We start from the raw sequence: 26,010 nt of genomic DNA, 5'->3' as shown, positions 1-26,010 counted from the left end.
TACAGGTGTTATAAAATGMTTTATTATTACAAAACTGTGAACAATGCTCAAGCATAATCGTGTTCAGACCCATTTAAACCCAACCAAGTTGCATAATTTTACAGGAAAAAAAACTCGTGGTTTGCATAGAGTATAACTTGATTTGTATAAGGCCAACCTTTAACAAATGTGTAAGTAATTAGCACTAAAGCAGCTTTTACAAATACAAAAAAATAAGTTTATAAAGCAAGGCACATCAGTTGGCATTTAGATATTAAAAAAGGACACTTCCACAAAAAAAAAAAAAAAACATCTCCAGATATTTTTAAAGTATCTTCTTCAGTTGCTTTAAAAGGTATCTGGTTCTGTTTAGTGTATCGAGTCACATTAAAACAAATCTGAGACGATAGGTTTCTCCAGCTGCAGACAATGTGCTTCATGGTAAAATTCCCTTGACTATCAAAAAATGTGCACAAAAAAATAATCATCATACAAATGTGTGGTGTTTACAGCTAACGGAACGTAATATTTAAATTCTGTTGGCCTGCTAGAGGAAAATAAAGTAAAAAAAAAAAAGTCTTTCAGGCCTCAAAGTGAAGCAGATTTTTTAACTTGATTTCAATGTGTGAAACACCTAAAATGAATCAGTTTTCAAAGATAATGGTAAATATCTTTGGCAGAACTATGAAGAAAATAAAGACTGCTACAACTCCATTACAGTATGAAAAGTAAGGACAGTGTTTTTTAGTTTATTTTAAATGCAGAAGGTTGTAAACAGCTGTAACACCACTGAGCACAGGCCTCTGCTGTACTTGTAAGAGCTCCTAAAGTTCATGTGCTTCCCCTAAAGCCAAAACTGATCCAATGATAGTGATTGTAAAGTAAATCAGTACAAMGATATAAAAATGTCAATTAATTTTAATTTAATCCCTTCTGGATCGAAACAATCACACTTATATTATATGACCCATATATATATGCATTATCCTGGGATATGTTAAGCTTTAATAATATATTTTTACACACTTCCCAGAAAGAATTTAACCCAGAACTTGCACTAATAGTCCCATCATTTAAATTATATCAGAACAGCAACCTTTACAGACAGGACATGGGAGAAACTTTGCCCACAAGATGTGGGGGCGCTGGCATTGCTTTGATAAAGCATACGTCTGTCCATTCAACGTCCTCGTGGACAGCTGGACAGAACCAGCACAAAGCAGASGACCAGTGGCTGGTATCTTACTGGTACCAGGGGGTCTTTCTGACCCAGTGGAGGGTGAAACCTGCATCTGTTCGGATCTTGATAGAAGCTGCCTCGGCCTCTCTTACAGTCTCCTTCACAGACTGCATCAGGTTCTGAGCGTTGTGGACCAACATCTCCGTCGCCTGAAAGGATTCAAACATTTAGCGACAAGTGGGACTTGATTTGAGGAGTTGTTTTAAAATAAAAAGGAAGGCAAAAAGTTCCAGTGCGCTCACCTGCTCCGACTCCTCTTCACTGATATTGGTTCGGCCCAACATGGTGGCCTTGACCGTCGACAGGATTTTGAGCTGAGTGCTGATGGTGGGGATGCGCTCACACACCTGMAGCCACGTTAGAGACAGGCTAAGCTCAAAACAAGTAGTTTTAAAAACGGCTGCTCAACTTAACAACGTTCACATGAGCTGACCTGGAGCAGGTTGGTCCGGATACGCTTGTCGGTACACTGCTTAGCCACCTCCTTAGCCAGCCGCGTGACCTCATCAGAAGCCTTCGCGATGTCCTTGGCGCACTGGATTAGGGCACGCTTGTTTCCACTGCCTCCACGCACCAAACGGGACATCTCTGCCATGAGCAGGGCCATTCGTTTGGCAGCACCGATGATGTCATTTCCCTACRAGTAAACAACAAATAATCAATCTGAGAGCGAAAGCTTTTAAAGTGCATTAGTGTAGAGCAGTGGTTCCCAGCCTTTTTAGACTTGTGTACCCCCTGAGCCATTTTGTCATACCAGTACCCCCTCTGTCTAATGATGATTCTCCAAAACTATTATGTACAACAGATGATTATTAAATGAAAATTATTTATTTAACCCCCTAGAACGTTAATTCTCAAACATTTTATTCTTTTTAACTCAAATTAAACATAAAAATAAATATGTTGCCTTGAAAGTGAATAAGTAAATAAATAAATAAATAAAGCAGGTAACGGCAGGTGCAGGAAACAGCAGCGTCCAAAATACATAAAATACCCCAAAATGAGCAAATGCCAAGAGATTCTTCCTTTTATACAGGATTCTGTTTGCATTTTCCACATTGCGGAAATCATAAGGCCCTACATATCTCAGTCCTATTTTTATTTATTTTTATACACCTGAGAAATTTTTCCGCATACCCCCTGTAATATGCTCACATACCCCTGGTTGGGAATCACTGCTGTAGAGCTGGGCGATGAAACGCTAATGATATATACACAGCGATAGATGCGTGATGGATACMGACAGAAAATATGTTTGATAGAACGTTAATAATTTCACTTGCAGAAGTTTACAAAATTTAYTTAGGGAAATAAAAACTACGAATAGACCGGGACCAGAGATTGTGACGACCCACACAATAGCTACTGAAGCTACCCAGCAGCTAAAGCTCAGCTAAGCAAGGCCGGTGACAACAACTCACTCACTGTTTGGTGAGCTGCAACAACCTGTTGAGTAACAGGCACAGTAACAGTTTCATGTTTCACCACTGTGCCTCACAACTGCTTCAAAATTAAATAAAAACAAAGACGTGAAAATTGTGGGTTACTAAGGAAAGGTCACGTCACCAGTTTGGAAGTATTACTCAGCCTTTTTTTCTCTTGGTCCTTATTTCAAATAGATAAAACAAACAACTAATCAGTAAGTATCCATATGAAACACCTGTWTCGTGATACATTTCTCAGCCATATTGCCCAGTTCTATATTACTGTCAACAGCTTCCCATGCATTTGCACCGACGCTCCGAGCTGTTCACGTGATCYGGTTGTTAGCGTCACGTGGAAACATCACGCTGACTTACTTTGCTGGACCATTTGCCAGCTTCATCGTGAAGCTGCCTGGCAGCCACCATCATGGGCTCATTGACGATGTCGCCGGCCTTGTGTTCGGGGAATTCTTCGTCTTTTTCTTCCGGAGGCGGCGGTCTCGGGGGAGGGACCTCACCCTCTGGAAGAGGAGGCTTGGGAGGTGCTGCTTCGTCGTTAAGCTAGAATGGCAAAATAGGTTTGTTAATTAAATACTGAAGCCTGCATTTTTTTAAATTACAAACAAAGTTCTTGGCTGAGGATTTACATGAAGCTGATCCAGTTCAGGAGGAGGTGGTGGTGGGAAGTCTGGCTCCTGGGGCTGGAAGGCTTCTCTGACTTTCGCTACAGCACTGAGAATCCTATAGCCCGAGTCCAGGAAGCCTTTCTGAAGATCTGGTGATTTAAAACAAATGAAGAAGTTGCTGTTAATCAGGTGCTTCCACAAAAATCAAACCCCTAGTGTCTGTCATTGACATTAACTTACTTGGATCCTGTATGTTTCCAGCCACAGCCTTTGCGTTCATCACCATGGGAGAAATAGTCTGGCTCAGTTCGTCGGACGCGGCCTTCACCACCTCCCTGAATTTGGGATCTTCAGAGTTTTCCACCTCACGTTTTGCCACCAAGAGGATCCGGTTGGCTCTGCGGGCGATGCTGGTGGCGCCAGCTACCAGCATCTGAGGCTGGTGATTGTTCATGGCCACACGGCACTTATCCAGGTCCTTCTTTATGGCGTCCTCGGACGCGTCCAGCAGAGATTTGGTATCGATGGCCTCATCCACCAAACCTTAAGATCCACAGGAAAACATCAAGACTTTAACTAGAACTGGGGAATCTCTAACAGCTTTGATCAGTGATTTGAATATTTATGGCAACTCACCTGTCATTTTCTCTACATTGTCAATCCACTGATTCTTCATCGTCTCAAAATGTTCATAGGCTGCCTGGTTGCCAGGGTTTCTCAAGAGAATACGAGCAGCAGAAACCACCTAAAAATAATCCCAGCAATTAATTATAAAACCACTGACAGCAAGAAACACTTAAGCTCTGTGGCGTGTGATTCAGGGTGGAGGGAGGACAAAACCAGAAAAGGATAAGCACTCAGCCGTGACATACTTGTGGTGTTAAGTCTCTTGTTGACTTGACGGCGGCCTGGATTCCCTCCACCGTGCTCTTGTTTGCTGTGCCGACAGCAGCAGCCTTCTCCGCTGTGGCACCAAGTCTGTTGGCATGGTTCTCAAAGTTGGCAGCTCTGTCTTCAAAAACCTGCACAAGATTTTAAAAAACATGTTGAAAATAACGCAGCTCTGAGTAATACAGTGGCATCACAGCGAGGAGCAGAATGATTGTACCGCCGACCTCATCTCTGTTGGGGGCGTCGAGGGGCGCAGTGGCAGCCACGGCCAGTAACTTGATCGGGGTTGTTGTGTCACTGAAGATGTCGGAAACCTCCTGAGTCATCGCCTCCTGCATCTTTCCTTTAAGATCCTGAGAAGAGGACAAAAATATGTTATAACCACAATGCAAAAAAATGTCCATGTAACCAAGTTTTAAAACCTTATATCCAGCCAAAAAAATCTTTTTGATCTTGTTTTGAGACTGATTTACTAAACAAGAACTGATTGTGTAAGAGTATTTGTCTTGTTAGCCTGAAAACTTGACTCAAATTAAGTCATAATTTCTGCCAATGGAGTAAGAAATTTTTACTTGGTAAGATTCTTGAAATACTTGATTTGACTAAATTTTTTCTTATTTCAAGAATCTTACCAAGTAAAATTTTCTTTCTCCATTGGCAGAAATTTTTTTTAACTTAATTTGAGTCAAATTTTCAGGCAAACAGGACAAATAATCTCACACATTCTGAAAACAAGATTATTATTCTTACACAATCAGTTCTTGTTTAGGAAATCAGTCTCAAAACGAGATCAAAAATACTTTTCTATAAGGTTTTAAAACTTGGTTAGATGGACTGTTTTTGCATTGCAACATTTGTTCTCACCGAACTCTGACACTATATTTTAAATTAAATTAAAATTGCTAAGTGATATATTTAATATTTTAACCCTGTTCCATTCTTCAAAGTTTTATCTAACTTTAGTTTTTTTTAATAATATTTAAACAAAAGGAAGTTTTTCCTWTAAGTGAACATAGTAAAAGTAACCAGCAGAGGGAGCCATTTCCCTATAATAATCTCATAAACCCCTGGCTGTGCGATTGTTCAAAAACATCTTACTTTCAATGCTTCTTTGAGCTGTTGGGCCACAGCGCGTGCCTGAGGGGAGTCTCCCTCACCACGGGCAGCCAGGTCAGCCAGCTGGGCCATAAGCTGCTCCACCTGCTCACACTTCCCCTGCAGCTCTGCTCTGTAGGGGCCGGGCATAGCGTTAGCCAGCCTGCGGCCCTCTGCCACCAGGCCACGGATGGCTGCCTGACCTGAAAACACACACATACGACAATTTAACGATGTTTTACTGACACTGACAAAAACAATTAGAGAAGCYCAGACTTTTAAAAATGTCTGCACCACCGAAACAGTAAAATTAAGYGCTTGTTTTGTGTGGCTTCATTAAACCTACACACACTTTTCGTTTGTTCAGTCTCCTCTGTAATATGACATTATGTTTTACAGGCAGCAGTCCAACACAAAATACATACATTAAACAAGGTGTACCCCACATACTGCACAATAACTGCAGGACATGGGCACCAGCAACACAAAGCAAGAAGAAAGTAAAGATAACGGATGAATAAAATAAATGGAAATACTTAAAGGTTTTGTAATAAAAAAAACAACTAAAAGCAGATGGAACAGGAGCGTTTGAACCCATCTGTGCTGCAAAATAAAGACTAAACCTTCACTCTAATAGAAGCGACTGAAACMCTGATTTAAAAAATACTGAGAGTTCAAAACAACTGAACGTATTTAGAGAAGATCCTTTTTTCACACACATGCTGAAAGTCATTGAGGACAACAAAAAAGTTGAGGGTGTTTACTCCTGGTCCACAAGCACTGCTATCCTGTACGTTTTACTTGTTTCTCTGCTCAACACTCCTGATTCAGTGATTGAATGACCTCTTCATGTTCTGCAGAAGCCTGTTAATCCCCCATTCATTCAAATCAGGTGTGTTAGAGCAGGGAAACCAAGTAGGATAGTGGTCCTCGAGAATGAGGATTAGACACCCCTGTCTTAGTTACTGTTTTAGTTCATTCTCATTTTTGAGTTCAAGAAAGCCAAACCAACAATCAAGATGAAAATATTAAGATAGAAAAAACTGGATTAATTTAATATGGTCAAAAATATATAAAAATAACTAGAGAATTTACAGTGAAAATACAATGCAAATGTTTAATGCTAAAAAAAAGTTTAAATTAGCTAAAAAGCAGTTAAAGACCCAGAAAACAGCTGAAATTAAGCATAAAAGGTTTAAATCAGCAAAAGAATAGCAAAAAGGGTCAAAATAATAGCTAAAAAAGGCAGAAATAAGCTAAAATCAGCTAAATAGAAGCCAAAGGAAGCTGAAATTAGCACACACAAAAAACAGAACCAGAAAAAAAAATGGTAAAATGTAAAGATTTCCATTCATTTTCAATGAGAAATAAAATGTCAGAATAAGCTAAATATCTCAGAAAGTATAAATTGCTGAAGTACCAAAAGTCGTTGTCAGAATGTCCTAAAGGAGCTGAATCTTTTGATATATAAAAATTATTGAAATAGTACAAAATCTGCAGAGTGAGATACCTGCTGTAAAACGTATGGAAGGAAAAAAATGATCTGAATTGTGTAAAGGCTCAACAAGCATTCACACAGTTACGCTCGTCTCTTCCTGTGTGATGTCAAGTGTTTGTTTTTCCTCACCACAAAGTGTCCAACCTCTTGTTCTATTGTAAACATGTCAGATGTTGGAAGTTTTGGCAGAGCCATGCCAAACCCAAAGAACAACACAACAAGGCTGACAATAGCCCACAATACTGCGTGAATATGCTCTAAGCCACCAGAGCCGTGAAAGGAATGTGGAGGAGTGAAAGAGAAAACAAAAGAGACAAAAAAAGAAAAGAAAAAAAAACTGGAAGGATGGAAGCCAGACTCACCCACACCGCTGTCGTCCACAGTGGGATTGTCAATCCAACGCTGCGCCTGTTCAGTCTTCCCCTCCAAGTGAACAGCTGCCTTTGCAGGTCTGCTGTTTGCCACAGCCTTGTTGGTTTTGGACTGCAGGTTCTGCAGGGCTGTTGCTATCTGTTTGGCTAAAGCTCTGGCTTCAGGTGTGTCGCCTTTACCACTATAAGGGATGAGATGCATCAGTTTCATTTAAACAGTCCTGGCTAAAATGAAGACGGCAGACATTCTGTCTGATTTGACAACTAGTGTGAAATCTTTCTCTTCTTTCTCTTGTAGTTCATGAACACTGAAATAAGCACATTATCTGTGCCACTTCAATTCCTAGTTGAAGCATACATTAAATGAATGCAGCCCTCCAAACTGTGCGATATGAAAACCACATTCTCAGAGAAAGCACACTTACTGACAACACTAGTCTGTCAGTTTTTCTTTGAAAAACCATTTCCTGGTTACAGAGGTTAACCACTGAGCTTTTAAGGCAAGTTACATTTAAGACTTTTTAAGACTTTTTAATGACAAGTGAAATCAAATTTAAGAYCAATTTCATAATAAACACAAATGACAAAAAAGTAAAACTGTGGCAGAAACTCATGAATCAAAGTATTTTTGGTTGAATTATTCAAATATTGCTAATAGACCAATTGTTTTTATCCATASCTGACTGCTATTTTGTCAAATATAGCARRAAAAAMMWTYYTWRSMRKYMRKTTTWAAMYTWAAWTWAWTTYYKGRAAWKCYTTWAMSRMCCMAAARTTKGRRKTTTWRGRMCCMMMMRKRSSSTCYMAMYYCMRSYTKSYKKWRRWKRAAMCYTWAAAWKSMWKKKRMMWWAAAWKKTTKSWARRAAWWWKSMWKSMWTTTTKGRAARRMMAMMWTWWTWAMMWWWTWRRAAMMAWWTYWCAYWKYKCWSAKRKRSRSKKKTTWRRRWWWTTKSMWKKKRAAWWAMMRGRARKKRWTTYMAAARGGRAMMWYYKSSKKGGRAWWWYTYMAAAAYWAAWWAAWKKTWMCMAWTWWTTTWAWWWTTKRWWMMAAWTWMMRKWAWYCYKMYTWSMAWKKKKTWAMMWTYTTWARRMYTYYWAARRWTKWWTTWAARMMWTTTWARGSYWAWTWARGSCYTWWTTTTGGATTGATGAATTCAAGGCCTKATAARACTTTTTAAGKATCTGCAGGAACCCTGAATAAGAAATTAAATTGAGTTCATTTAACCAGCTGGTCMTTAATCCAAGATTGAACTTCAAATATAAACGTGATTAACGTTGCAGAAGGAAGTTAACTTACTGTCTTCTGAGATCAGAAAGCTTTGCAGTCATGGCAGCCAGCTCTCCAACTGAGCGCAAAATCTCATCTCGTTCTTTGGGGTCCTCGCACAGATCTGCAATCTTTCTGGCTTCATTTAGGAGGGCTTTGATGTTCTCCTCTCCCTCTGGGCCGCCATTGGGGTCTGCGAGCCAGCTCTGCAGAACAAGGTGAAGACAAAACACAATTAAGACTCCATAAAATGGCTGTTACAGTCTCTGCTTTGTGAGCTCTCGGCTAAGAAGTAATCCCTCACTTGTGCAGCATCGATCCGTTTGGCGATGGCCTGCTTGGAGTTCGTCATGGCCTCCAGTTTGCGAGCAGCGTTTTGCACCTTGTTTGTGAGCACATCGAGCCCCTGGGATACCTGCTGTGCCTTCTGTATGGCTGCTGGGGATGCTCCTTGACCTCTGGTGTACACAAAAAGCATCTGGATGTAATTATGTGTGCCATTACCGCCCTTAAAAAGACACACCTACTGGTTCTGTTTGTTTACTCAGACCTTTAGACCTCCAGGTCTTGTTTATGAAAAATACTTCCTAACTCGTTTACTTAATCTTCGGAGGAGTGTTTTTAATAAGGTGTGAAAGTAGAGGAAATGATTAACCTCTTACAGCTGCTTCTGATCTGAGGTGAGCCAGTCTCTGGTGACAATCAGATTTCATATCAAAAGGATAACAAGCACTTCCACAGTTACACACTATAATCCCTCTAATATGATTACTGCAATAGCATTACTAAGCCCATAGGGATGCAAAATGAAGCCCATGCATGTGAAGAGCATTTATTAAAACCATTCACAATGAAAATAGAAACTTTTTTCAAATAAACATAAAAATCTAATGAAAAGAAATTGAGTGAGAGACATAAACTAAATGTGATTGTCCCAGTAAAAAAGAATAAATGTGATGTCATTCATGATGAACACTACCTAGCTCTCATGTCAGACACCTGGTCCGTCATCTGACCCAGGGTTTTAGCCGTGCCCAGGATATCTCTGCGCTCCTTCCCAGCACAAAGTTCACCAACTTTACCAGCTTCATCCAGGATCTGTCGGACGGCCTGCTCGCCAGCATCGCCTGGAAGCAAAACGGATGAAGTCAGATAAACCGTCAGCGTCAGGGGTCTCCAAMCTTTTTTCCTTAAGAACTACTTTCACAAAATGGAATAGTCCGAGAGCCACTTTTTTGCAACATTTCATTTTAAACTTAAACTTAAGGAGTTCCCCAGGAGTTTGGCACAGTGTGTCTCAAGGGGCTATAAAAGGTGTGTGCAAAAACGAACACCAAACAACCATACTGAACCCTAAACTGTTTGATTGACAACCATGGGGAAGGGACATCTATAGATTGATAGGAATTAAGTGAAAGTTTGTTTGGCCAGTGACAAATTAAATTTTACTAGGACTGAAGAGCTACTTTAAATGAGCTCAGGAGYTACTGGTTGGAGACCMCTGTGTTAGATGTTGGCCGAGTATAAATTCAGTGTTTGCATCCTTTGAAGGACCCGGCCCATCTGGTCTTCTTGGGCCAGGTCGTTTGTCAACCACAGAGGCCAGAAGTGCGTGGCTGTGATTTTGATTGGTCTAGCCTTCAGCTTTATTCCTGCCCTTACAGGCATATGTCCTGTTGCTTAACAACTGTAACTGCGCTAAACTGAAGCAATGAAGATCGAAACTTAATCAAAAATAACAAAAAACATTAATATTTATATTATCAATGTTATTRATATACATTTACAACTTAGCTTAGAGGCAATACATGAAGAACTAAGGGATTTGCCACAGGTCACAGTGTTCACAACAAGATTAATTAGTTCACCATCTCCCGGTCAGCCTGCAATGCATCTTTGGATTGGGTTGGCTGTGAAGGATGCACCAGACCCAATCCTGAAATCATCAGAAAAAGGAGGATGCAACTGTGGGCCRCAACTGGAGGAGCCTTCAAATTTGGACAGCCTTCAGCGCATCGTTGTGACATAGTCAGCCTTTGAATTCRGRCTTTGAAGGATGCAGCCTCTGAATTTTGGCACAGCCCTAGTGTGACTAGCTACAGAATCAGTAGTTAAAAGCAGAAGAGTAGATTGTTTTCTTACCTGGTGGAGCATTTGGATCCCTCAGCCAGTTTTTAGCCTGACCCATCTTTGAGTCAATCAACCCTAGAGCTCTCTTCATGGCTTCCGTGTCCTTCGGGTTTGAAAAAAAAAAACTGTTACTCTCCAAAGAAATGAATGGAAAAAATTGCTTCATAAATACAGTATGTAGTCAGGATTTCTGTAAAATTTTGTAAAATACTGTACGAGTTGTGACTAAATAAATCTAAGCTTTTAGTTATTTTACTCTCCAATAGTTCACTCTGAGCCTGTTCCTTGGTCAGGCAAAGTATTGAAGCTCTGGTCATTGTTATGATTAAACCAAAATGTTTGGTTTTTGCAGTAAAAGAAACATCTGTCTAAAATCCCAGCACTGCTCAACATCTGGCAGGCAAAACGGTTCAAACCATGCTGTTTCCATCTTTCCTTGCCATGGTCAATATACAGTGTGTCATGTTATAAAAGCCAAACAATTTTTCTCCATTGTATCTCATTCAGAGTGGATAGAAATACAACAGTTTATCTGACTTGGTCAACAATGAGACCTCTCATTGCAGAAAAATAAAAAACAAAGCAGAGTCCTGTAGGAGCATGAGGCATGAGACCGCATCAGAGGAATGAGTGGTTACATTTACCTTTTTCCTTATAGTACGAAACCCAAATTCTTCTAAATGCAGCTCAAATATTCATAGTTCAAAATGAGTTTCAAAGCAAACCAGGCAGACTTAAATTTGTTTTACAAATATGTAGCACACAAAATGGTTCAAACTTAAGCTGATGTCAAAATAGGAAAATCAGACAAGCTTGAATATCCTGTTATTGTGAACTGATGAGTAAAAAGAAAAAAAATAAGAGGAAGTAAAAAGATGTGAAGTAGCAACAGAGCTTTGTGGTTGTTTTAGTTGACAGCTCAGTCGTGCAGAGCATGCTGCTGTTCTAATGTAACGTATTATATTTAAAAAAGACCAGATAAGTAAACTGAAAGAAATGAACCATAGGAGATTTTTGCACTGATATTAAATGCTAACAAACAACAGACAAACTAGGCAATATTTGTAAGATAAAAACAGAGCATGACAGTCTGTTTCATCAGGAGAAACTTTATGTTCATTAACCTTTAGAGATTTCTCCTTAATGACACTAAAATCTATACTGCATGAGTCGGGTCAATCAATAACTCAGTGGATCGAGGGGGTAGCAGTGTTTAAAGTCACAGAAGGACACAGATGCTGACAATGTTGTGTTATTATGGAAAAAGTAAATAAAAATTTTGAAAAATCCAACAAAAAACACTAAATAGATCATAGATTTTCAGCAATCCAACCTTTAAAAGTCATAAAAAGCCATGTTTCTTTGRTGGTACATAAAACCTGAAACTAAAGTCAATTATCGCTGTCTAATAACTCAAAAAGCACTCAGTGGCACCACAAAAGCACAATACAGCACACTCATCTGTCAGACATGCTGCAGCTGCACAACCAGGGAGTGACAGGTGGRGCTTACCTTCTACAGGGAGTGAAGTGAGAACAAACAGCAAAAAACAAAGAAGGAACAACATAAATGCAAACATTCAACTAGACGTACCGACCAACAGCAGCTACAACAAAAAGTAAAAAATAAAAAATAAAAAGTTTCATGCAAGAAACCTTTCCTAATGCATCAGGACAGTAAAGAAATAGAAAAGGCAGAGCTGAAAAAGATTAAAGAATTTGACAAAGAATCACCTGTACAGAGATACACAGAAAGTGAAAGTATGGCTGCTTTATTACTAAATGTAAGAAAGCCTAAAGGTAGAAAAAGTTTAAGTATGAGGCAGCCACATGGAATATGCTGTAAAGTTGTGAGGCTGTTTTTAAAATCACTACTGCCATTTGTTTTTAATAAAAAAAAATGTATCAAACTAAAAGCTGACAATTTTGAGCATCTCAAAGCAATGTGATCAATTTTTCCAGTGCAAGTCTTTTTTAATGATTGCTATAAATTACTTTCATGACTTAATAACATGCAACAATATGCAGCTTTTTATCACTTCATACAAATTTGGACAACATGCCGTATTAAGATGCACGAGTGTCATTACAAACTGCACCTTGGACTCAAACAGATGGTATTATATCCAACCATCTGTTCACTAAATGCTCCAGGGATCTGGTACAGACTTAATTACTACAGTTGGTAATTTAACCTTCCTTCTTAAATAACATAAACATAAAATACATTTAGCCAATTCATGTGTGAGCAAAACAATAACAAACTTATGAAAACTATTCATTGCCCTTACCTTGTTGGCCCAGGCATCTTCATCCCAGGATGTAAGCTGCAGAACTCTGATGATCTCATTTATCTCGGCACTCATCTTTTCAAAAGTGAAGTTCCGGTTCTTTAAGGCCTCTTCCACACCCTGGCTCCCGGATGTCTTGGTTGTTACAAAGATTTTTATACCTGAAATGTAAAGAAAAAAAATTATTACACAATTCTAAAAAAAAATCCTCAAGGTTAAGTATGTGTATTAATAAAAAAAATAAATAAAGTTAAACCTGAGATGAGGATGGGAAGTAGCTCTTTGACTGTGTTCATGGAATTGACCAACATCACACGATGCTCCTGATGGGTAAGCTCCTGCTGTCGCTCATCTATCATCTTCGCCATCTTTGTCATACCTCAAAAGAAGCAGAAAAACAGATTTAAAGAAACAAAATTGCATTTAAAATACATTACAGGCTTTAAATGCAGCAATAAAACAAATGAACATATACACTGCTTTATCAAGGCCTGATGGAAGTCCAAAGCACTTTACAGTCATACACCCATTCATACACACTGGTGGTGGTAAGCTACACTGTAGCCACAGCTACCATGAGGCTGACTGACAGAAGCCAGGCTGCCAAACACTGGCATCACCACGTCTGACCAATTAAACTTAAAAGTTTCAGTGGAAATTGTGTTTTTTATTGTCGATGCTAAAGATGTAGTACTTGAGACCACTTTTTGATGGTGTCAGTCTCGTCTCAGACTCGACTGCATTTGTACTCGGTCTTGTCTCGGTCATTGAGGACTCAGGATTTTATTTCAAGACAGTCTGAACCATAAATGTGGAAATATCACTAAACTGCCAGAATAGTGACCAATTTATCTATTACCATCTTTGCCTATTTTATTTAGTTTAAAAACAACAAAACTTTATGTTTAGGTTCGTGCAGGTTTCAGTAAGTTAAATTTAAGACATTTTAAAGACCATCAGGAATTACATTTAAGACCAAACTGATGCATTAACAGAAACATTAAAATGGTCACAGAAATTTTAACATAAACCTTTTATTTTTAATTAAAAGGGATTTGTATTTTAACCATGTACCAGGACCGGTAGCAAACTTGGCACTTCATGAAGATAGATCGAGTCAACCTCTGATTACAGCGCTTTACTCCGTCTAGTTATGCAGCCAGGAATGATAGAAAGTTAAAAAAATTAAGACTTGACATAATAAAATTTAAGACCTTGGATGAAAATCTGGGCGTTTAAGACATTTTTAGACCTAAAATTTAGATTTTCTTATTTTAGACTTTCTTAAACTTTTAAGACTCTGCATGAACCCTGTGTTTATGAAAGGCGGAGAACAGTGTAGACTTTAGTGATGAACAATGAATAATTGTTTTAYATTCTGTACTAAACAATGAAAGTCACCAAGGAGTACTAAATAAAGATGGTTAAGTTTATTTCAGCTCTGAGTGTTTTTATGGGAATGTGGATTTTTCTGATCAACTTGAGAAGCACCTTTGATTACGTTTCACATTTTAATGTGTCRTGTAGTGTGGGGCACTGGTCTTGGTCTTGACTCTGTCTCGGGTTAGGTGGTCTTGACTACAACACTAACTGATGCTGATTTATGTTTCAATAAAAAGATATAGTATGTTACTTTCAAACTATGGATTTGTCAGACGTTAAACTATAGCTGCACAACTCRTATAACCCCTCATTTAGGAGAGGATGTTTTTTAAACCTAACGTTTAAATGATCTGAATCAGTCAATAAGTCAATAAATTTATATACTGAGAAGACGCTGTTAGGATGTTTCACTGTCACCATGGTGCTACATAAACAAACTGACCTGGTCCCAGATTCTTTGTGTACGTGATCAAGTCCTCCATGGTCTCTACAACCTCTGCCACCGTCAGATACTCCAGAATACCTTTGCACACGCGGATTATTTTGCGGACCTATAAAAACAATAATTGGATAAGATGACAAATCGACAACAAAATTTTATTCAAACACATTGCTGCATTCTCGGAGTCAAGTGATTGTATAAACACAACTGGCCTCTTATTCCTCACATTCCCTCTAATTACAAACTGATAAAGCTGTCTACTGACATTCTTCTTCCCTCTAGTTTTATGTAGGCTGCTGAAAACTCCCACTACACTACACAGAACGCTCCCTGACCTGCATTATAAAACATGACTTCACTGCTGACTGATGACTCCTGCTGACTCCTGCAGACGTGTCAGGATGCCTGATATGTGCTCCCAGATTGCTGATCTGCAACTTCTATCTTTCAGTTGCTGTCCCCGAGCAGAAAAGAAGGACAGGGCTGATACACGACACCTTTGTCTGATTTAGGATGGAGAAACTTGTTTCTGTTAGAACGACTGACAGTATCACAGGGGTGTTTAGTATTTTTAGCTACTTTAACACTGAAGTTGAAGAATAACATATTGGTCACTGAGTTGTTGTCAAATTCACATCATCTGATACTTTGGTTCACACAGCCCCTCCTGAATGTTAATGAGTGCTACATAAAAACTGAAGCCTAAATACTGATGTCTAACAGTAAAACAGGATCAAAACCACAGTGTGCTAATAATATTCTTCCCTCTGATTTTCTTGTCAGGATTTCTCCAAATAAACATATTTTCCATAAAGATATAAACCAAAGCAAAAAATACATAAAAGAATCAATAAATCGTTACCTCGGCCTCATCAAAGGTCAGAAGCAGGTCAGAAGTTCCAGACAGGATGCCCCGAGACCCATCGATGAGGTAATCCCGAGCAGGAACGGAGTACGGATCAGCTTTCAGCATGGAGGCAGCCTGCACTAGCTTTGTGCATGCGTTCTCCACTCTGTAAAACAGGAAATGATTGATGCATTATTTACATTAAAAGAAAGAAGATCCCCACAATAAATAATGCAGATTCAGATTTTGTTGATTCAAAAGACAGACTGACATTCCAAGAGGAAACAGTAAATAGCTGTAGGCAGAAACTTTGAGATGCAGCAGCAGCTGTGACAATGTGACCTTGTTTCATTTTCTTTTCAAACATTTTTTTGTCACCTTTTATGCAAAAACTACAGTAGAACCTTAAGCCTGAATAAAAAAACTTGCATAACATTTTTGACACTAAAACAAAACAAAAATAATAAGTAATACTGAATTTTGAAGTCAAACTCATCCAGCTCTATCAATTATTATTTTATTCCTTTAAATTAAAAAAGGGGAAAAATGGATTTCGAGTTAAAGCCTTTTATCAGGCTTCTTATAAAATGAAAGTTAACTTGCATCAACAGGCTCTCTTCTGCCTGGCCTTGACCTCATTTATCACCAGCCTGAGCAGAATTGTAAATGGTTTAAATAGTGGCCTCCTGGGCCTGATGCACTTCTTGATCTCCAGAGCAGGAAAATCTGCTGGCTCAGCCATCTGATTCATCGTCATACACACCACCTGCGTAGTATCAACAGCCAACCTGCACATGGAAACAGGCAGAAGGCCAAAGGACCGACATGTGTTCCAGTTCCCACAATGCACAGACTTCCCCCTTCTGCCTAAAGGCTAATTGTTGGAATAATGAAACATTATTAACATTTTCCACATTTTTAAAGTCCTGCAATGGAGCTGAACCAAAGCATCTTAGTTTAGACTTTCCTCCAGTGACCCAACAGTAAAAGTTTTTACATTCTGTATGTCTATCATAAAACTGTGTACGTGTCTCTGCAGTGTGAGACAGAAGCATATTTCAGAGTGCACTGGCTAGAAACAGCCATGCAATAACTGGACCCTGGCAGACTCTATATTTAGTTAGGAGGGGTGCATTCCAGCACATGTGCTGATGGATGACGACAGGGTGACGATGTGACTTTGAGGCGCCAAATGTGTTGAGCCCCGGCGACCTGTGCCTGCCAGCGCATTTCATCCCTGACCTTGGGGGCCTCCCAGGATCCCCCCTCTCTCCTACATTTCATTTAAAACAAATCTGTGTAAGACATCAACAGTCCCACAAAATAAAATGCTCCTCATTTATCTCTGAACACAAAGCTGCATTCAGAGACAAGCAACTTGCTTCTGTGAGGTGAAGCAACTCATAGATAAAAAAAAAAAGGTATTTCAGGAACACCAGAGCAAGCCTCTGAGGCACTTAACATGCCATGGCTGACCTTTGCCTGGACACAACCAGCCAATACTGCAACAAAGACAGAAAGAAAGCCAAAGAAAAGACTTGTGGGTCCCACACTGCATTTGAGGTGTTCGCCCGAGTTTTGGTTTAATGTGTTCTCTGCTTACTTGATRAAAGCTGGTGGCATGTCCCTTTTCATGAGCTGGTCCTCTGTGGTTTGTACGGTCTCCTTTCCAACCTGGAAAACACAAACACTCTTTTAGCAAAATCATTTACTGCAAAATGTCAACAAATTTCCTGTTTTTGCCATTTGTTTTTTCATCTCTTTTAGACGAGTCGTCGAGCACAGGCAACCTTTTTTTYCTACATAAACTGGAAACTGGTTCTGCTGGGCAGTGGGCACATAGTTCAGGTCAGACACTGCAGGTAAACAACATAGCAAAGTAAACTACATAGCAGCAATTATTAAGAAGACTGGGCTGTTAAAGTGACATTTGAAATGGTGATCTTTACTTGATGAGTTTGTGGTATACTGTAGGTATGAAATTGCATGTGTTGGTTCATTATCATTGTAAATATTGATTTAATTTTGTCACCTCCTTGCCGACAAAAAGAAAYGTAATAATTTTGCAGAATTATAAGAARCTGATTGATATTGAAACCAAAGTTAGGCTRTATCTATTCCAAACATTTTAAGTAMCATGAAAGCAGTTTATACATCAGAGCTGTGCTTAATGTTCTAAATTCAACTCTCTTTGCAACCAGCTGGCAGAATTAATTTTTAAGTATGTCATTTTTCCATTATGATGCACCAATACTTCACTATCAGTCCTGTTCTTTCTCTAAAGCAGCTATCAGCAGTTGTGCACATTTATAATGTGAAAAGCAGGTGAACGGGTCCTCTCTGTTTCACCACACAACATGACCTCACCTTTGTGAGATCTGGCATCTCTACTCTCCCACGTTAAAGAGGCTGTGGGTGAGATTAAATGTGTTCAAAGTGAAACATTGCTCATGTCAACCTAAGTAAAAGACCTCCATCATCACCCATAAAAGGAAAACATATCTTTTTTTGGATGAACGTTATCACAAATGCATCTAAACGTCACCATGTTACAGAACATGTCAGTGGCACCAACTCACTTTGACCAATCAAGTGACCAAAGAGGCCAACAAGAAAACAATCTTTTGATTTGAACTCTGGGTGCATTTTTTGATACGGTAGTGAGAACTCACAGAAAGCTTGTTAACATGTCAGACTACAGGCAGTAGCAGAGCCATTCCAGCTGGTTWTCATGGAGGCAGTAACGGAGCAGAACAATGTATTTTCACTCCCTTTTCACAGGGCCTGGGGGGACTTGGGAGGAACGAGGGGGATAAAATAGGGCAATAGGTTGTGCTAAACTAAACTCAAGCACAGCTAAGGAAACTGTCCAGTTCAAAGCCAAGTGGCAGTGTACATAATGCACAATGGCWTTATACAAATGAGAGGCTTTGAAAAGAGCCTGCAACAACTTAGGTTGAACTGTCACACCGATCTTTTGCTCTAGGGAGCAACACAATATGCATTTGAGATTTGTCCRTTTCTCAAATACAATTGTCTTGAACTGTGAAAATAAAAGTCAAGACCACAAATAAAGTGCTTATTTGGGTTGTTTTTGTACCCCCTGCCTGTGTTTTGCAAGAACAGGGTAAAGATTCATATCAAAAAACAAAAATAAGGAAGCAAGATTCAGCAAACATTTTCACATGCAAAAAAAAGTAAGACTCAGGAGGAAGAGATGAGTTAATCAAGAAAATGAAAAGGCTATGCAATTTCACTTTCATAGGACATGAAAAAAAGCATTCCTCAAAACCACTTAACCCCTATGTGTCCGAGTAGAGTTGTTGACCAAACGGATACAACAGCATCGTTGGTGACAGTCAAATGTTCATGAAACTAATGTAACACATAAGACGTTGAGCTGACCTCAGAACCGAWTCTCTGACAGAGGAGCTTGCTTCACTTTCTTGAGTAATCTCAGAACAATTTAGACAACACTAAAATTCACACAAGCTCAAGTCAAGTTCGGGCAGGAGCTAAGCCTGACGAAGAGGAAGTGAAGGAGAACCATAGTGTGGAGGCCTGAGGCTGAACATCATGAGCAGAGTCATTCTCCCCTCAACGTATCGAGCAGGAATCTATGAGAGCGAGCGAATACGAGGCTGAGGATGCATTCAACATGTCATCACTGTTCCCTTTCCTCTTTCCGTACTTGGCCTCTTCCTGTTGTCTGAAGTTCAGAAACAATCTGCAGYAGCCATCCAAGTCATCCAGTCAGACCCCAGTTTATAGCTGTTGTCAAGCAGTCTGGCCCTTTTTACTATTTTGGGCCTGCATCACAATTTCAGTCCATGTTCTCTCAATGTGAACAACAGTCAGTTCTGTCACAGGGCCTGCAAGTTCATACTTTTATTTTATGCATCCCAAGATGCCATTTTTAAATCAAAATGGCTACTGAGGACAAAAACCCAAAGAGAAGTTAAAAATAAAACAATACAATTAAATTCACTGGTAAAATATACTTAATAAACACTCATTTTGTTTATTTTGCAGCATTAATGAAGCATTTGGTGAAGTAGAGAAAAGGTAAAAAGACACCCACGACCCAAACGGCGACAAAAACTGCTCTCATCTCTGAATAGACTAGAACTGCTCACAAACAGGCAGCTGTTGTTCACTTCTATTCTTTTTTTAAAATCTTACACAGATTCATCCTCTTCCAAGCTGACATACAACATTAATGCCCGTCAGCCTCATTTAACAGTTTGYGCCCAGGATGGAAACACTGACTGTCCTTTATCCAGCCAAGAGCTCCGAGTAGAAACMCTGTTTTGTGAAGTAGCTTGATAAAGTGGCTGCTTTTTTAGAACAGGCGTAGCTTTGTTGACAGCAGCCCATCCCACCAAGGGAAGAAAGTCCGCTCTGAAAGCTTCAACGTTGCCGAGACAGAGCCTGCTTTTCACATGATGAGTAGTTTTARACACAATGACGCAACAGTCAGTGACCACAAAGTTATATGGAAGCACAATTCTAACAAATTTGTTCTTAAAAAACCATAACCGGAACGCATTTTTATTCTACACAAAAATTTGTTTCAGAACAAGTGCAGTGCCGTCTAATAAAAAATTACCACACCTTTGATAAACACCCATAAAACCAAACACTTCTGCATTTTAAGATATCAACTCTCATTTGACTAATAATGACTCAAGCAGCTGACAGATTTCACTAAAGGTCAATGCCTTTATCAAGCACATGCCAAGTCGTGTCAAACAATATTTATTAATTTGGCTCAGGAAGTAGTCAGACACGGCGCGTCTGAGGTGATGAAAGTCACAAATCAAATGGCCTGCTTGGCTGTGGTGAAACAGCTTCTGCAGCCAGGGGAGAATACATCACAAGTATCTGGTGTTGCAGGAGCTTAACAGCTCATGTAGTGTTAGTGGGCGAGCAGCACTCATCAGCCTCTGCTTTAAAAGTAAACTGAGTCAATCAAATAAGTCACCTACAGTTTTCCACAGAACAAGGGTTACTAATAGACGAGAAGCTGAAAGCATCTGCTGTTTGTTAGGGAGGAAGTAAGAAMAGAGTATCCCTAAAGAGACATGAACCTTTTTTTTCCATGCTGCAAGAAATGCATTTGCCATATGAAGACAAAATGAGTCTTTTATTAGAAAAATAAAATACTTTAACCTACAAATAAAGCCTATTACCTACACATAAATCAGATAACATTTGTTTTTTTGCAAGCCCAGTAATTAAACTACTCAACTTTGATAAACAATATTGACAAATTCAGTAAAAGTTGAAAAGCAATAAGTCAAGTTAGATGACTTAAAATCATTGATAAGTTTATATTTTTAACTGGACCAACATCGACCAGTGCATATTATTATCTGAATACAGTCCCATCTGAATAAATATATTCAACCTACTTCTACTGAAGTACAGAGAAGACGTTTTTAGATCAACACTGGTCTAATTCAGACACACACACACACAGACACACACAGAAATGATTAGTATCACTAATCCAGATTAAACAATGTCTTGTTCTAATCCAAAATAAGATCACGCAATGTTTACTGTGCATTCTGATGATCCTCTACTTCTTTTAAATACTGGGCACTTTTTATTCTTTTTTTTTTTCTCCAAAAGTGACAACACAGGTGCAATGTATTTCTTGTCCAGATCAGCGGCATCAGACAGCACATATCCTGTCCCAGAGTGGAGCACACAGCTGACGGGTCTTCCTGACTTGGCTTCCTGYGTTTCCTTTTCAACACACTCCTCCGAGTCACTCTATCCTGACAAATCATTTAAAAGAAAAGGATTGCAGCAGATGCATTATGAATCATCAAAGCAGCTTTTTTATTTGTGTAGAGACTACAAGCGGCTGTTTTCAATGGAACTACACAACCTCTGGAAAATTCCCAAGATGACATAATCAAGAATTAAGCAACATCAAATAGTTCCTTTTGTCAAACAGGAAGCTTGAGCACCAGGTAATAGGAACCGTTTGCTYTTGTATGGCTTTAAAGCACTTGAGAAATGAGTTTCCTGTCTGTTAAAAGGCTTCCARAAATAATTTTAAACAATTTTAAGAGTGCAGCTAAAAACAACGAAAACACCCAAATTTCTAAAATGTTTCCTCATTTCAAAGTTTCTGCAATTCTATTAATAATCAAAGTTTTAGGAAACTGCAAAAAAAAAAGACATTTAGGAGAATTACAAAACAGTTGTTTTGTTCTCAGTTTTCTGTCTGCACCTGCACAGTCGTGGTGTCGCATAAAATCATGGGAATATTGCAAAAGAGAAACTTTTACGGACAGCAATSAAAGCATCCACAAGTCTTGTCATGACAAACCCTTACTCGTAAAATCTGATGTTTTTTTTTACTTCTCCTATTCCTAGAAAATATCTATAAATGTAAAAATGTGTAAGAGGCCGTGCATTAAAAGGCTGCACATCACAATTGAATGATTGATTGAATATGTAAATAAAAACTTTCCATTTACCTCAGCAGGAAGCTACTTTAATGCACACTCACTTAATATACATTTGTTCCTAGTTGTAAGGTACATAAAACTCTCAAAACGTAAATAAAAATGGCTAAAACTAAAGTTAAATCTAGCAAAACCTAAAAAAAAAAGCATTCATTCGCACAAATTTTACTTTTAGCACAAATGTTTAAGGCATGCTACAGACAATTATCCTGCAGCAGATGACCAGCTTTAATGAAAAGATGACGTGCATCATAGGTCAAATAGAAATGAAGCCAACCTTCCTCTTTTCACTTCAAAGCTGAGGGCTTCCCAGATAGTGCTGTTTAATATGTGGTCGCCCCCTTCTGAGTCAGGTTACATTCCTGCATGTTGGAATTTCTTCACATTCCTTGCATTCACTTCTAATTGATGTCCCTCTCATTGTCTCAACTAAAAACAAAMAAAAAAAAAAAAACATTTCTTCTATGGAAAGCTTTTGCTTAAACCCACATGTAGCTCATGGTTTTGCCAAACTTTCATTTCTGGGTCACATCTGCACCTTTTACCTCCACGCATCCGGAATAATGAGATTAAACTCTTTGAAGAGAATAATTTCCAGTTTTGCACATTCGCACCTGATGTTCTTCAACAGGTTTATCCATCAAAACTTTATTTTGTCTGGAAATTAGGAAATCTATTAGAACTACTGAATCCGGTCTCTTGTAATTGACCTCGATTTTGGTTCAAATTATTTWCGGTACGGCTCAAAATCCATCTTAAGCAGCTGTCTTCACACTAGGGTTGGGCCTAATCGTATCGTGTGTGATTAATCGTCAGAAAAACATTAATCGATTTATTTTTGGCACTTTTACGATTAATGCCAACAGGTAGAATCCGCTCACTGCTCCCCTCAGCCTCAAATATGACGAACATTAAAAAAAAAAGTCCTGTAACTTTTTTATCTATCAACACAATTTAAAATTTGATGTATAGCCTGAAGTCTGTAATTTTGACACAATTTGGAACAGATTTTTATGAAGAGCAAATATTTCCCACTAAATTGGTCATGTGACCAGGACATAAGGGTGTCCAGGGACTCCAGGGGATTAATCGTCAAATTAATCGTTATCGGCTAAATACCACAATTAATCGTGATTTATTTTTTTGCCAATATTGCCCAACCCTACTTCACACTTCTTTCAACAGAAGTGATGAAAGCAGAAAATCTGCTCAACATGTGGTTGACTGGGAAACACAGAAACATACATAGTTGAAACATTTGCAATTGTCTTTTTTCATGTTTCTTTTCATGCAAGCGATGGGTTTTTCAGTAATGATTTGACTTCTACCAACAGATTTATTTTAATATCATCTCCATGTTTTTTAGAAAAGGCAAAATATGTGCAAATCAACTTTTTTTTTAGGTAAAACACAGAAGCCACACTGAGCTTTGCAACGTATGACTCATGGGACCGAAACCAGAATAAACTGCATCGGATCCTCGTCTTCAGTGATCTCATAACACTGTATTATGTTGTAATGTTGCTACAGCAACTGGAAATAATTACAGACTCGTGTTCAATCAGACCACTGTAGGAAACATCTGATTATAATAAAGAAATGTCCAGGAAAGCCTGCGCTGTTTCATCTCTACACGAGGACTTATTTGTGTGTCAGGTTTTACTAACCACAGCTTCATTCAGACGGGTTCTGTTTTTATTTTTAGGTTTCTATATTGATTATATAGATTTGATTATAAAAACATGACCGGTTAAGAAATTATTCCAGCMGTGTTGACGTTGGTTAACTGATTTCCAGCTTCTTATTTTGTCAGAGGCCACAAACCTACCATCTACCCATCTCTGTCCCCTTGGAGGAAGGAAGCTGAGTGGGTGTAGACATAAATAACAGCCAATATGAGGTGAAATCCTGTCGTTTTGGAGTGGGCATTAAAGAGGGGGGGGGAAGCACTGAACGACGCTAACAAGCTTGAAACATTTACAGACTATAAAACCTAATAAATAAGTTGCAGGGAACTGAGTTGAAGATCCTCTAAATGAAACATTCCTTTGCTGCARCCAGAGTAATTGTWTAAATTTATCGTCCAATAAATGCCTGGGAGATTTGGACTTGGCCAGACTGACAGAGGAAGCAACCCACTGTTAAAATGTCTGTTTTAATTTTGCCTGTGTCCTTAATTTTCTGCTCAATGCCACAGCATGACAGTCTGGCCTTATTTACTCGTTTCATTTGAGGAAAAACTTGTCATGCAATGCTTCGGGTTGAAAGGAAAGATTAGAAGAAAAAAGATGTGTCATTTCCGTACATGCTGAAAATGATGAAAACTTAGGAACATGACTGTGTGCGAGACTATTTTTGACCCAAACTATACCAAACCACAAATGTTCTGGCCAAGGGGTGCTCGTTTCATGGTTTCCAAGAGTGTTTTAGAAATATATTAGTCATAGTCCTTAAATACTTACAATACAGACTAGGGTTGGGCATAATCGTATCGTGTGCAATTAATCGTCAGAAAAACATTAATCGATTATTTTTTGGCACTTGAAAATTAATACGATTAATGCCACCAGGCAGACTGACTGGATACTTCCCTGGTTGGTCCACTCAATGCTCCTCTCAGCTTCAAATATAGCGAACATTTTAAAAAAATTTCTGTAATTTATTTATCCATCAACAAAATTTAAAATTTGATGTATAGCCCCAAGTCTTTAATTTTGACAATTTGGAACAGATTTTATGAAGAGCAAATATTTCCCACTAAATTGGTCATGTGACCAGGACATAAGGGTGTCCAGGGACTCCAGGGAATTAATCGTCAAATTAATCGTTATCGACTAAATACCACAATTAATCGTGATTAATTTTTTTTTTGCCAATATCGCCCAACCCTAATACAGACAGGATAGGGAACCATGGTCACTAAAAGCAGCTGTTTTAAGAAATGTAGGTCACACTTAAAACTGCTAGTTTTATGTATTCAAAAGGGAGTTATGTGTTTTGTTTTTAAGCCATAAAAAAACTAAAAAACGTTATATTAAAATATGTGGGTCCAGGTTTTAGGCAAAATGTCAAAAACAATAAATCAAAGGGTGGAGGGTCTTCAAGTTTTGGACCATTTCTACTAGTTCAACTGGATTCTTTGAGTTTTGTCATACAAGTATATTGAATTATAAGTTCCAATCAAGCCGTATCAAATCAACACAAAAAGGTAAAGTCTGAAAACTGTTAGTAAGTCCTAACTTTAACTTTAGATTCATGTGCAAATGAGGTTTTTTAGGGATGGTGCACTTTTTTTTAATGTTTTCCATGTTAGACAAAAGGCTGAACATTTCCTTATTCCATTTAAATGTTCAGAAATAAACTACAGCGGTGCCTCCATCTATAAATCTATGGCAGAAGGCAGCTACACAAGAGGAGGGCAGGGCATATTTTCAAGGGGAAAAAGGGCGTCACTGCCCTTTGCCCCGAGTTTACCCACTTTAGGAAAGTTTTATAAATGTCCACTCATCTCCTGCAGCGTTCATTACAAAATACAGAAACGTTTTAGGTAACTATCATTACAGGTAGAAAAAGTGCTGCGTTTTAACCTTTGCTGAGTGAACAACGTGGGACACAAGGCGACAGGTAGGCAGCCAGGCAGGATACAACACGCCGTCGAGCTCAGCACCACCGAACCAGCGAGTTCGGACGACTTTACTCACCCGAACAAGGTTGCTAACAGCCGCCTGGACGGCAGCCACCGGCGCCGAGAGGTCCGGGATAGCCTTCCCGTCAACTTCACCTTCTTCGTGCATTATCACCAGATGGGATATCTGCTGAGCCACCGGCTCTAGGATACTTTCTATCGTCTTCGTGTGGAAAACCGGCATTGTGGCAGCTTTTAGTTTACTACGCGAAACTAATTTCACTCCGCCTGAAACAGTTCCTCCAAACTTTCCGTCAGAGGAGCTTAAAACGACCCAGAATGCTTCTCTTCCGAGGACAGCGGGAAGACTTCAACTACTCCCGTGAAACCATCAATGTGGAGGAAGAAAAAAAAAAG

General features: G+C 38.9%; 1 protein-coding gene across 1 annotated transcript; it reads right to left on the bottom strand.

The window, feature by feature from the left end:
* Positions 1 to 26,010, bottom strand: LOC106517003 (vinculin). Its single transcript, XM_014007658.1, has 21 exons — positions 25,670 to 26,010; positions 17,087 to 17,157; positions 15,499 to 15,649; positions 14,637 to 14,745; positions 13,068 to 13,190; positions 12,812 to 12,972; positions 10,534 to 10,624; positions 9,371 to 9,518; positions 8,696 to 8,849; positions 8,422 to 8,597; positions 7,116 to 7,306; positions 5,259 to 5,458; positions 4,385 to 4,513; positions 4,142 to 4,291; positions 3,906 to 4,014; positions 3,510 to 3,812; positions 3,291 to 3,418; positions 3,019 to 3,204; positions 1,653 to 1,856; positions 1,462 to 1,566; positions 1 to 1,368 (listed from the first exon to the last, which is right to left on the bottom strand). Exons 1-21 carry the CDS (start codon positions 25,835 to 25,837, stop codon positions 1,222 to 1,224), a joined length of 3,204 nt encoding a protein of 1,067 aa, XP_013863112.1. The 5' UTR covers positions 25,838 to 26,010; the 3' UTR covers positions 1 to 1,221.

This window comes from Austrofundulus limnaeus, unplaced genomic scaffold (genome assembly GCF_001266775.1).
Source record: "Austrofundulus limnaeus strain Quisiro unplaced genomic scaffold, Austrofundulus_limnaeus-1.0 Scaffold43, whole genome shotgun sequence".
In the NCBI taxonomy this organism is placed as follows: domain Eukaryota; kingdom Metazoa; phylum Chordata; class Actinopteri; order Cyprinodontiformes; family Rivulidae; genus Austrofundulus; species Austrofundulus limnaeus.
This window is presented reverse-complemented; position numbering and strand designations above follow the sequence as displayed.